Below are 14,502 nucleotides of genomic sequence, written 5' to 3'. Positions count from 1 at the left end.
CGACATCAACATTAGCATAATTGACAGCTTTGAATTTTTCCCCAAATTAATTTATTACCCATTTTTGTGCAGGTTCTGAGCACCCAGAAAACATTCTGGTTTGTGCATGGGCACAAGGATACTCAACAGAGATTATAATTTTAATTAATATTGTGTTTATACTGGTTGCTGGTGAGGAGGAAAGTTAGTTATTAGTATTTTATTAATGATCTCATTCATAAGCAGCCATATCACAGTCGCTCAAGAAAGTTATAATTAAGCTCTACTTGTTTAATCAGAATCGGACGATGACTCTCCTTGTCCACAGTCTCGATGATTAAAAGCGATCTGCAATCCTGTGTAAATAAAATGTCTTGTGTTTTCTTGTGTTGCTTAGTCAGTTGGGAAACCTCAGATCAAGCAGAAAGTTTGCTTTGATAGTGTTTAATTATTCGATGGAATAATAGAGCTCGTGGATCTAATAATTGCAAGTTCATTACCAATTCATTGGAAGTTACCTTCTGATTACCAACAAAACGACACCTCTGTGCAAATTTCCCATTAGAGAACACATATATATATATAATGGAATTCCTTACACACCTTTGATGTAAATGCTCAATATATATTTCCTTGAGTAGCATACAATATATTTTCAATCTCTTTCTTCCAGTAATCTTGGTACAAAATTACAATTATTCAATGTGGCTATTTAGCACAGAGAAGACCCTAGAAGGCCACTCAACACACCAGAGAGAATATTACAAAGAGTAATTGTGCGCTCATGGAATAGTAATAGTACTGTACTACTTTGCGCATCGATTCTGCGAGTATATAGATGCTCAAGTAGGAAACGTAATTCACTCATAGAATTGTGCAGGGATAATTAGTGTAATATAAAGAGAGATTACAAGATGACATCCCTCCTCACAACTCATATACATAGTGTGCCTAAAAAGTTCGGTGAATATCAGACAACAAACAAAACAAGATACAAAGAAATGTTCTTTATTGCCCTTCAAAATAGACACCACCCACTACAACACACTTTTGACAGTGTTCATACTGCTTCTGGAAACTATAAGCAAAGCCCTCCTGTGAAATCGATCGCAGAACAGCTGTCGTGCAGTCTTTGATGGCAAACACGTTGTCACAACATTCACCTTTCATGGCGACTTTCATACAGGGAAATAGTTAGAAGTCCACAGGAGCCAGATCAGGGGAGCACAGAGGGTGTTCAAGAACACGGATTGCCATTTTGATTCCAGATTGAACAGGTAGCACCAGGTCTCATGATGATGGTGTTCAGATACAGTGGATCCTGATCGCACATGGGAATGAAATAGCCTGCAGTTTCCATCCGTTTTGTTTTGTGCTTGTCTGTGTGCTTGTGGGACACAACATTGGCAGCCAATCTTCTACTTACCCAAATCACCACAGATGGTGTGCACCATGTACCTTTGCTAATGCTCTATTCCTCCAGTCAATCTGAGAATCAATTGCTGATCTCGTGCCAGCATTCTTCTTGATCTTTTCTGGGGTTCAGCTTGTCGATAGTTGACCTGAACGTGGCTCATCCTCAGTAGTTTTCTTCCCTTCACAGAAGCATTTAAACCATTTGTAAACACACATTCTGCTCGTGGATTCCCTCCCATACAGATGCACCAAAATTCCATGTGTCTTTGTGCAGTCTTCCACAATTTGTAGCAGAACTTGATGTTTATACGTTGCTCCATTGTGCTGTGACATTTCCTCTCACACTGACTACGTTCATCTGACCACAGTCTATTTACACAGCCAGTCACATGCGGTGCATGCTGTATGTCAGTTCTCCTCAAGCCTCTGAAGACCCATGCGTACGTGCGCCAAGTTGCTGTTTAGATATGACACCATTCACCAAACTTTTCAGACACACCACTTGTCACATAATGAAGGAAGGTGGCTAAAAGCATGATAAAGCACATTAAATAAGTCAGCTTAATTTATGTCAAAATTTCCCCGTCTCACATCTACCAAAGCTACTGGATACTAACATTTTGCAGTAATTTTACACTAAACATTTAAGTATTTCATTTATTAATTTGATTTAACATTCATAAGCTAACCTGTCCTATTTTAAGAAGTACAGGAGAAGTAATATTAGAAAATGAAATTCCTCTTATGCGCTTGCTTTATAAATTGTACTCAAACAGTGGAACAAACATTTACATATGGCAGTTTTATGTATCATGCCCTTCTTCTCCATCAAATACAAGAGGAGCAGCATTAATTTGGTTTCTGGATACCAATGCACATTGAATGTGCAGATGCAGCAAAAACTGTTGTTAAGCTTTCCAGTATATATGTGCTTCTTGAGTGTGTCCACTAAAGCACACTAGACTTCTTCTTTCAAAAAGCTTCGTAATGGTTAATGATTTCATATATGTAGTTTTAGCGTTGGCCAGTATCTGGCTGTAACCTACTGCCACTCGGCATCTGTGATGAGACAGATGCATTGACATGTTTCCATTTATAGCATTACTTTATTCAACATGACTGTCCTATGGAGGACCACCTTCCGAGTATCGGTTCCATTATATCCATGTTTCAGTGGATTTTCATATTACTATAGGAAGACAGTCCACAGGTTACACAAATACCTTCTTCTGTACCTGTCATTCACATATATTTGTGGCATGTCTCTGAGTAATACAAGGACTGTTTCAGTATTTTTTATATTTTATGTAGGTGACCAATCAGATATGAAAATTGTATTTGTATTGTGTCGATTCAGAGACAGTGTCTGCCGAATATATTCACATCATCAACTACACTCTTGATAGGGTCATCACTTTACAAAATATTACAACTTTGTTGCCGTAATGTGAAAAGTAAAGATACATATAGTGTAATCTGACCTAATAAGATCTTACGTGTCTGTGACATAAACTGACTTTTTATTACAGAGCTCCATTTTTTTACCATCATCCATTTTGTGTGGCACCAACTTGGACCAGCAGCTGTGCCCCATGCTGCAGTGGGAGCATTTCTCTCTTCACCACATTAGTGCATAGTAGCTATTTATTTATGCAACACGCGAAGTCAACATTTCTGAGCATTCCACTAGGTCATAGTAATCAGTTGTACCAACTAGTTTCAAAGCATGATCTCACACTCACTGCATGTTTTACATGCAGGAAAAGGTTCAATTTTAGTGTCAAATTCTACCTTGCTTGGGCTTCCATTTTAGGCCACAAGCACTGAAAGACTGTATTTTTGTCTGATTTTAAGTTGTGCTATTATGAGAAAGTAATTGTACATATTTGTTTGTTCATTTTCAGAAAGACATATTCTTGTCCTCTTGATTCATGTAAATTTTTCAGCCACATTTGTCTCATTGTACATGGAAGTGTTAGCAGTGTTAGTGTTGAACATGACAAATTCGAGTATCTTTGTTAGCATGTTTTGCTCTTCATATGAATGTGGTAAAGTTATTTCACTTAGTCTCATTATGACCTATTCATAACTTAAATGTTCTACTGCAGATGGTTTTGTTTTTGCTTTTTTTAAAGTAACTGTAAAATGTAGCTGTTTTTTAGTTACAGAATAGCGTCTGTGGGTTGCAGATCATGCGAGGCGGACTTTGCATGCAAAAGAGGTAGTCTTGAAGAATATGAGTGAAATGTACAATCTCTTTGCATGCTAAACTCACAGCATGTGGAGATAATTTGACATCTTTCAGTATAACTGGAGTAAATTAGTAAAGTAGATGAATGGAAGTCAAGTCTCTTCATTTTCTGCTTATTTTTCTACACAGATTTAAGTGCATGCTTAAACTTGCTTGCATAACAGGCATATTAACATACTAGTTACATGCTGTTTATATAGTGCATTAAGTTGTTAGTCTGATTTGTGCTACTGTGTGCATCTGCATCCAATTATAAAGCAAAGGCTAAATGGTTATTAGTGATGACCTGAACTGTGTGAAATGTAAAACAGCACACATTTATTTCATATCATAAAAGAAGCTTAAATAATTTGTGCATAACAGACAAATTTAACAAAAATGTCCATACTATTACAACAACAGAAAATGTGCAACCCCTTGAGGCCCCCCCCCTCCCCCTCCCTCTGCCCACCTCTGCAATGCGCATGCATGCACAGTGCCTCCCCCACAAGTCTGTCTCTCTCTCTCTCTCTCTCTCTCTCTCTCTCTCTCTCTCTCTCTCTCTCTCTCGAGCTGTGGCAACACACTATATCCAGAGTATTATATTCAGATTATGTGCACAAATTCTGTTCTGTATATTTTGTACTGAGACCACCACCTCTTTTTGTAAAATATGTGATTCCTGTTCTGTAAAGTAGTGTATATCACAGATCTTACACATAATGGAAAAATCCCCTTTTTTTTCATGACTTGTTTTTTTTTGTGAAATGTTCATCAGTTGGATGTTTATACCACTACAGAAGCACACACAAATAAAACAGTTAACACGTGTTAATGGCAACTGTAATCTGTAAAGTTGTGTCATCTGATCCACTGTCGCTGCAGGGACGAGAGACGCCATCCCCGGGTGACACGCCTTACTTGTGCCGGCAGCGCAGTAGTGCAGCTAGTTTGGGTACAAGGCAGCAAGAGCTGAGCGAGATGGAGAGCGGTAGGCTGCTGGGCAGCGTACCAGTCACAGCTCCCGGGCTGCCATCACCTTCCCCTCAGGGTGCTGCAGTGGTGCCCCTGACTGGAGTACAGCCTGGCCAAGAGTCTCGTGTCTGACAGTGGCCACAGGCACCCTCTTGCTGAGAGGGGGCTACAGGAGCCTGAGTGATACGCGCGCTTCCTGCGACTCGAGATATTTATTACTGTTCATTGGCTCACTTCTAGGCAACTGCAGGTTAGCGAGCACCTTGTATGCATAAGTTGCCATCTTTCTGTGTGGTTAATCAGGTTGCCATCATTCCTCCCACCAGCATTTTCAAAGTGCCTGAACATCTGGTATTTGCAATTGGGTTTTGTGTACAGCCTCACAAATAGTGTACTCTGTTACAGAATCTGCTTATATAAGCTTATTGCCTCATTGTGTAATACCTGTGTGTGTGTGTGTGTGTGTGTGTGTGTGTGTGTGTGTGTACACCAGGACATTCATGTCTTTACATGTACACACAGCATGCATGAAATGTTCTTGTAAGACAATGGGCACGCACAGTGATGCAGACTATTTCTTACTGAGGTCTATCTTGTGTGCAAAAAATGTGTGATGAGCAACATTTGGAAATCCTCAAGACATCACTAACTTACTGCCATTCCAGTAATAAAATGATCCGCAGTAAAACTGTTAAAACACAAACTAATTTGGTTTTTAAGTAGCGGAAATGTGTGAATATTGAACACTGAACAGTATTAGTGGCTGAAAATTTTTTTTTTCTGTTGCTAGCATGAAAAGAATTATGGTTTGTATCTCGTAATTTTCCTGTTGTTGTTCTTTTTATAAGTAGCCTAATAAAATGATGCCAGAGATAATGACACAATCGGAAAGGTAATTCCACTTTGGAAAATCTATTACGATGATCTGCTTTTGTAAAAAAAAAGATTTTTATTGTTACATAATCACAGGAAAAACAAATTTAGAAGCTGTCTACATAATATAGTTTGCAGTTAATTTCTTTTTTCACTGGTAGCTATTCCGGTCAGAACGTAGTTACCAAGTAGCTGAAGTGACAATGTGTGTACACGTATATAGTTTGAAAGCACGGTGTGGAAATACTGTTGAGTCAAATAGGAAAAAAATGAGGGATTCCACAGCACGCATTGATATTTGCATTTAAAAATGATTGTTTATGATAAAGCTGTGTATTAGCTCCACAATCTTCTTAACATTGTTTAGTAAGGCTGCCTGTGTGAAAGATCCCAGACAAATGTTTCTCTTATATTACATGCCAGTTTCATTCCCATCATTTATCAGTGGAACAGCATCTTATTTTCTTTTCATCTAATTTAAGGAATAAAGAGAGGGCCTGAATGATTGCTTATGGCTTCCTAGAGCAGTATTATGCAGTAGCATATTTACTTCTGAAGAAGCTTACTTGTGAAAAAGCTGTTATCAGTAAGGAAAAATAAAATGATGATGCAGAACGTGGATAATTTCATGATATGATTTTTGTTTTTACTGGAATAATTAGAGGAGATAAATGTTGTAACAATATATGAAAAAGCAGGGAAAAAGCATTTATGTAGTCATAATGCACTCCTTAAGTCTCAGGACAGAAATGGCTATCAGGAGTTTTTGTTGAAATATTGTGGCATGACATATCATGAGTAGTGAAGCACTGCTAGGCAGTTCTCTGTGAAACAGAATTCTGTTTGAGCAGTGTGAGTCACTTGCAGTTGTCTTCATTAGATGTTAACAAATATGTGCACATTGATGAAAGACAGAACTAAAGCCATCTGTTCAGCATTTGATGTCCTATCACAAATAAACAGAAGCTTTGAAAGTTTTTAAATCTCTCTTGCTCATATTGTACTTTGTATGTCAAGCACAATAATGTTGGCCCAAAAAAAGTCATCTATAAGAACTTTTTGATGCTAAGTACTCAGACTGACTTTTTAAATTATTATTATAATATTCTTTTGTTGTTCCTCATTGGCTTAACTGTTAGAGTATCTTGAAAAACTTTATCATGTTGTACGTAACTTCAGTGTAGTTCATGTTGTCCAACAAAGGAGTTTGTCAGATTTCTTGTGAAACGCTCAGAAAGAGAGAACAGCGTTAAGGAATACTTCCAACACATATTGCTTCACTATAGTGACATTAACATCCTTGTAAATAAGAGATGCAATGCTCTGTCTTGTAGTGAAAGAACATGTGAACAGTTTTGATTACATGCCTTAATTATTGTAAGAAAAATATTTGAATGTACTGCATTGTCTATGCTACTGAGAGTTTGTTGGGAATTAGTGTTTTTAGGGGGGTTTGGGAGGGGTGAAGGATTTTCTTGCAACAAAGGAATGGAGGAAATGAACAGCAGCATTACTGCAGTAGTGCTGTTGTCATAAAGATTTCAGTGAAGTTTGAAACACATGTTTATTACTGAGAAGCAAATATTGTAGCAAATGTGACTATTTACTATTTCGAGAGCAAAAACAAATTAGAATGTGGGATTTTTTTATGGTAAAGGCTTTCCAAATTGAACTTACTGAGAATAAATGCATGGTTGGCATAAAAGTACATTGAATGTTGGGATTTATGTTGTATGTGTGGCATAGATGAAGTCAGTGTAGTGCAAGAAGTGGCATTTTTATGGCTATCATTGTTAAAATTGATTTCAACAGACTTGTGGGAAGACAGAAAATACTGCAACTTCCTGCTGTTTAAGGTTGGCAATCTCATGTTGCTATAATTTTATAATTTATGTTATTTTATAAGTTACTACGTGCTGATTGCTATACCTGGTGTAGTTGAAAAACACATTCAATGCTGCACTTGAATGAGAAAGTTGTAGTGCTGAATGCAGCACCTTAAACAATTAAGTGGAAATTTGAGAAATCAGTTTAACATGTGCCCCTCTTATTTCTGGCTCAAGAATAACTACAATTATCTGTGTCTTAAACTGAATAACATTATGTTAAATGTTTGTGAACACAAATACACACAGTTTTGTAGACTTACTTTGGCTTCATGTGTTGGCATGGTTATTAAAACTCCACTAGAATTTATTTGTTAAGTGTTTGTTAGGAACTTTTTCCTTCTTGACCAAGTATAAATAAAAATGAAGAAACCAATACAAAAACTATATGTACATTGCTCTTCCAAACTGTTTGTATGTGGTGTTTTAAGAAATTCATATATACCCAAGCTGTTAAGTTTTTTTTCTATTTGCCTTCACACAGAAGATATTGTTAATAATTTCATCACTGTTAATGTGTTTAGCATGTGAAAATTGTAACAGTTGTATCTAAAATGTAGAAGTGGTTAATTTTGTGAACACCTATGCAAGTGTTTGCATTGAGACACCTTGGGCTGTGATTTATTATTACATATAATGTAATATGCTGTGGGTCAGTTTGAAAATTCAGTTACTTGCAGATGTCCATGTAGTCTTATAAAGATATTTTTGAATAAACTTTTTTATCCTGATATTAAATCCCTCTACAATAAGGTTGGGATGGATGTTCAGTAATTGTTGATGTTTATAATGTGCACTTCACAACATTAAGCATTTTAGAGAACTGTGAAATTTTGATATTTGTTAACAATGAGGTCATAAAACTTTTCTTGTGAGCTTCACACCTAAGAATAGTGTTCAGGTTTGTCCCAGTAAGAAGAAATAGTTGGTTGTGTGTGTCACAATATTTTTTTCTTGTTTCGCATTTGCTCCCACTTTTCTCGGAAAGACAAAGAACTTTGAAAAGAGTTCTGTGTTAGTAAAGTGTCATGCTTGGTGGTGATCTCTCCGTTACGTATTCTGACAAGAGAAGAAATGTATTTATTTTATGTTTAATAGATGTTACTGATCTGACCAGAACAGAAAAGATTTCTTTAAATAAAAACTTCAAAATGTTCTGTTTGAATGTGTGAATCATTGATTAGGTTATAACACATTTCCTGGTGTACTTGGTGTAACAATGTGTGCACTGTAAACTTTAGATTTCTCTTGCTTTTTGTTCAGTAAGTTGTAGTCTTTTGCTGTCCATTATTTCACTGATGTAACAGAGTATGTATAGATGAAGGACAATTAATTATGCTTCCATAGTAACTTAGTGTACCCAGTTGACCTATGTAATTTTGTCAAGTACAAAACTACTCACTCAAATGGCAGCACTGGATGTGCTGTATATGTAACAGATAAACAGAATTCAATGTTCACATTACACTGTTACCCTAACGATTTGCAACATGGGACAACAGTTTTCCAATTAGTTTATTACGTCAGCCTCACAAGCAATTTTTAATACAACACCAATAAATGTAAATTTTACCTGTGTTCTGTCTCAGCATGCATATAGATTAGAAACTTGTTGGCCTTTCAATTTTTTCTTTGCTGAATTTTACTGGTGTAAAATTCTTTGTTATGGTGCCTTTTCCCCCCAAGTACATCCATGTCACACTATTTTCAACAATTGTGATCTGATATGGCTTTGTAGAACTCGTGTGTTGCCCCTTAGTTATCTCCAGATCTTGCCTCCAAAGTTATCTCCACACTTAGTTTATAGGACTTGATCCATAAAGAATAGAGGCTGAGGCATTCTGCATCTTGCCACCTCTTTGTACCTCTTTGTACCTCTTTGTACCCCAACTTCTGTGGTTCTTGCCATATCAATTACGTGTGAAAGGGCCATTTAAAAGAAATAGATTTATTCTTCATGTTTGTTGCCTTTACAGCCTTCAAAATATGTGATCTATTGAAGCACTATAGCTTGCATTTCCCCATATTTCAGTAACATGTTTGTTATTACTTAAAAGTAGGTGTTCTGCAGTGGTTAAGTGACACTCTGCTGTCTTGATGTGTTGATAGTTTCAGTAGTCATCTTTTATTGCACAAAAATTGCATAATAATTCTGTCACTCAAATATACCATTGTGATTTTAATATTTTTTGCTTCTCAGACTTAGATCTTCAGATTGTCTGTGTCTCATATATTGACATAATTTTCATAACAATGTTTTTAGTTTCATTCCCATTATTTGTATTAACAGTGAATGAGAACTGCACAGAGAAATAATAGCTTTCTGAACTGCATTCACAAAAAGTAAAATGAAAAAACAAAGCAGTGGAAACTGAGATTTCCCATGCTTATCTTCTAAGTATTACCTTGGTTCTTTCTCATGCCACTGTCAGTATGTTACTGTTGAAGTACGCATAACTGTGCATTTGTGAGGTGGAACTGTTTATTCACTGCATTTGTAGCATCTGGTTATAAGATTTCTTAATAGAAATTTCTTGTTTGTGTGATGATTGATTGGAGCAGGCAAGATGATCTGTATAAAATGAGTCTGATGAATCTCCAGCAGTTCGGTTTTTAAATTCATAACTGGCAGACATTTAAAAAATCTTGTCTTCATTGCCTTACTTAGACAAGGGAAGGATAGCAACAAGACTTTTGATGTTGAAAGCTGGTGAAAAGCAGAAAATAGTCTGATTATGCTGTTTTTTTGTTTATTAAGTTAAAACATTTGATGACAAGACCAAAGTTAGGATCTCACCTATACTCAATTGAATGTAGTATTTTTGTTAAAACATTACATAAATATTGTTTACTGTTAATGATGACCTTAAAAACAGATCATATGTATAAGCATTTACATTATCTGTATGCTTCACTACTTATGTCAGATGTTTAATTATTATTGTAATAATAATAATAATAATAATAATAAATGTTATATTTTTTTGTTACAAAAATTTTGGCACTGATTTTTGACATATACAAGTTTCAAGATGCATTATTAACTACCATATTTAGGTTCTTCATAATCTCCAATAAGAAGACTGATATTCAACATCCCTTTGAATGAGGGCGTACACACACACACACACACACACACACACACACACACACACACACACACACACTTAAAAATATTTAAGCCTGCATTTTCCATCACCCTTGACATACAACGTTATTAATCCAAATCCAGTTTAACCCATGATTAATTTTGTAGGTTTCTTGGGGATGCTTTTGTAACCATATCTACACAATTTGTGAAGAAAACATTATTTGTCATACCAACTTAGTAGTTTCATACAAAGATGAGTCACCGCACGGCCTGAAGCCTATGGACCGATGACCTCAGCAGTTTGGTCCAATAGGAACTTGTCGCAAATTTCCAAGAATGAGTCAATAATTTAAAAAAGAAAAAAGGTTAGAATATGGGTAGTGACATCAGTATACTGACTCCCAACTTGAAATTTTGCTTTTCAGCTTACTCTCCTTGTAAATTTAAACACTTATTCGATCATTTGACATAGCATCCTTTAATGAGAATGAACATTGTTGTGCCATCTTTGGCATCCAGTGAATGACTTCTTTGCTGCCATCTGACCTTCAAAAGTGTTGAAACAATTAAAAATCACACAAGACTAATATGGGGCTGTAGTATTGACTTGCAATAACCCCTGTGTTTTATTGTGTAAGAGCAGGTATTATTGTCCAGAAGGAACGTGACTTCTATGAGCAGCCCAGGTCATTTCCTGCATATTGCCTGCTGCAGTTTTGTCCAGGAGAAAGAAATGGAAAGCAAATGGCCTTACTGCAGTGGTGACACCGCTTCCCATCAGATCACCAAAATTAAACACTGTCGGCCTTTGCTACCACATGGATGAGTCACCGCCTGGGTCTGTCGAGTGCTATTGCAAAGCAGTGTGCACTCAGCCCTTGGAAGATCAATTGAGGAGCTACTTGACTGAGAAGTAGTGGCACCGGCCACAAAAACTGACAATGATCTGGAGAGTGCCGTTCTGGCCATGTGCCCCTCCGTATACGCACCTGGTGATGCCTAAGGGCTGAGGATGGCATGGCAGCTGGTTGATACTGTTGGGCCTTTATGGCCTGTTAAAACAATGAATCATTCACAGGAAGCCATAGGGAGGATTACAGAAATGAGGACGGGAGATACTATTAGACAAGTGTCCGAAAAATAAATGGGTAATTGGTAATGGGTGATACAAGAGAAGAGACAATCACAAGTTTGTGGTTGGAATTTGAAACAGATACCCATAATAGACTATAATATAATAACTGAAGAAACCCAACAGCAATGAAAGTGAATGCCAGTATTAATCTTGAAGGCAGTCACTGACTATCGGTAGGGACGTTGTATTCAGGATGGGTACATATGAGATTGGAAAAGTTGGGAAAAAAATTATGCAGGAAATTGAATGACAGAAAAACCCAAGTGATGTACAGTGAAAAGATTAAGACAGAACTTCCCAAAGATGAGGGGAAGGATGTATAGGAAGAATGGAGTCAAACAGTCCCTAGTCAAAGCAGCGGAATAAACATGTGAAAGGACACCAACAAAAGTCACACAGAAACGCTGTGGCAGAAAAAGTCAACAAGAATAACAACACATGGAGTGAATCCTTAAAAAACAGAATGGAAAATAATAGAGACAGATGGACATGGCCAAGCAGAGAAGCAAAGAAAATCATAGTGCTGGCTAAGAAAATGTCTTGAGAAAAATTCACGAAAGAAACAATGTTAAGGATGATTAGAAGATGAAAAACTCCCAGCGAGATAGAATCTGAAAGAGGAACAGATGGAAGACTAAACAACGAGAGGCCATCTGAGGGATGGAGTGAACTGAAGAAGAAGAAGAAGAAGAAGAAGAAGGAGAAGGAGAAGGAGGAGGAGGAGGAGGAGGAGGAGGATGATGATGATGATGATGATGATGATGTACCAAGTACAGTAATAAAACAGCAGAGACCCAATCTGGGTTTTGATGGTACCATTTGAAGAATGTTCTGAAAACAGAAACTGTTACAATCCTGCTACAAAAGAGATTGCAAGGAAGCTTATAGAGAAAAGTTAGTAGCAACTTGTGCATCTGTTAAGATGATCTATGAATTAAGCTTGCAGGTATTGTCACATTGATGTCCTGGTGAAAGAGCTTTCTAAAAATCCTGAGAACATTTGGTCATATGAAAAATCAATGAATAATGGATCCAAACCAGTCCATTCAATCTTTCATGTAGAAACTGAGGACAGCAGACAGAAATATTAAGTTTCACATTTCAAAATGCATTCATACGTGAAGATAGTAGCATATTAATATTTGATCACTGCGTGTGCCTGCATGTGCGTACGCACACGCTAGTTCAGACTACTTGAAGTGAAGAAGGCAACTGGCTCTATGTCAGATTTTAGACTGAATATGTTGTGGAAGATACTCTTGTAGCTAGACTGTATTTGTTGAGAACATCTTGGCACAGTGAATAGCCCTGCATGAGCAGTAGAAAGTACAGTACATAAAAGTAAAGTACATAAAAAGGGTAAAAGATAGGATGTGTAGCCTTGCAGGTCAATATTGCTGATGTCTGCCTGTTGCAGGATTGTACAGCATATTCTAGTCATACATTAGGATGTTCCTGGACGAAAATAAGATTCTCTCCAAGATTTGGCATGGATGCAGAAAAATTGATGGCATGAAACACTGCATGCTGTATTTGTACATGCCATCTTGCAAACAATAGATGCAGCTGAGTAAGTAGATCCCATTGTCTTAAATTTCCAAAAGGTATTTGACACTTCACAACATTATCAACTGCATACATTTACTGTCTGCAGTTGTGAGATTCATTAATAGAAACTGGTGTCTTGTACTGGACAGCAGGAGTTCAACACAAACGAAATTATCGGCAGCACTATAAGACTTTTTCCTGGTGATGCTCTTACCTACAGTAAAGTATCATTGTTGGATGATCGTAAGACATTGCTGGAAGAATTCAAAAAAATCTACAGTAAGTCTGAAAGGCAGTTTTCTTTAAATTTTGAGAAATGTAATGTAATGCCTTTAACAAAGAGAAAGAATTGTTAAGTATTTGATTAAAAGATTAATAGTAGCCATCTTAAGCACGTCACGCCATAGAAGTACAGGATGTCCATAATTCATGTTCCTGATTGAATATGTTATAGAAAGAGAACCATTGTTCAGAATGATGTTAAATTTGAATGGTATTAGTGCAATGGGAAACATAATGGAACAATATAATGGAACAACATAAATTTAATGAAAATTTTACCAATAGATGGTGCTGAAAGCAACTTAACATAAATGTGTTCAGCTACAAATGACAGATAAATCACAATAAGACAACTATGGCTGGAGCTGCACCTTAGACAATCGTACTGTTCAATGTGCATGACTCCACAAGTTCAGCAGTAAGCAGTCGTGGCTCTAGCTGTTATTAAGATATGCACGTCCACCAAGGCAAGGCCTCACCACTTGGATGTGAAAAAGTGGTATTCAATCGTCCTGAGCCTGAAAAACAAGCATAAAGCAAAAGTACATTGAATTTTAATTGTCTTAGGGCAAAAAAAAAACTGCATAAAAAGCAAAATCACATTGATTTCTAATTGTTGTGGGACTGACGCAAGACATGTTTCAAAATGCTGTCCACTTTTTTCTGCCACAAGTTGAAATCGAGGAACAGCGTGTTCCACAACAGATCAGTGTGTCTTGGATGTCACGTTCAGAATGTGTTGTGCAACATGTGCATTAAATTCAGCTACATTTGTAATTGGAGCACTGAGCATAACATCTATATGATAACACAGATTAAGATCAGGTGATTTGGATGCACAGGCTGTGAGGAAATGACAACTGATAATTCTAGCATATCTGAAATGCCTCTGCAGCAGCCACTTTACTGGCTGTGCAGTATACAGATGGTCGCCATCTTGCATAAAAATGATCCTATCCACACTGTTGAAGTCTTGGAATGACATCATATGCAAAGGACTCTCACAGAATTTACCAGTGACAGTACAAGTAACAGGAACAGCAGGACTCATTCTCTGGAAAGAATACAGCCCTACGATAAATGATGA

At 36.9% G+C, this 14,502-nt stretch overlaps 1 protein-coding gene across 5 annotated transcripts in view; it reads left to right on the top strand.

The window, feature by feature from the left end:
- Positions 1-8,524, top strand: part of LOC126282259 (zinc transporter 1) — a 268,171-nt gene extending 259,647 nt beyond the window's left edge. For all 5 annotated transcript variants that reach the window (XM_049981856.1, XM_049981857.1, XM_049981860.1 and 2 more), the window contains one exon: positions 4,511-8,524. In XM_049981856.1, the coding sequence (XP_049837813.1) occupies positions 4,511-4,732 (222 nt within the window). In that variant the 3' untranslated portion in view covers positions 4,733-8,524. The remainder of the gene's footprint in view (positions 1-4,510) is intronic.
- Positions 8,525-14,502: the final 5,978 nt, after the last annotated feature.

This window comes from Schistocerca gregaria, chromosome 7, assembly GCF_023897955.1.
Source record: "Schistocerca gregaria isolate iqSchGreg1 chromosome 7, iqSchGreg1.2, whole genome shotgun sequence".
NCBI lineage: Eukaryota > Metazoa > Arthropoda > Insecta > Orthoptera > Acrididae > Schistocerca > Schistocerca gregaria.
The sequence above is the reverse complement of the archived record's forward strand: the minus strand, read 5'-3'. Positions and strand labels throughout refer to the sequence as shown.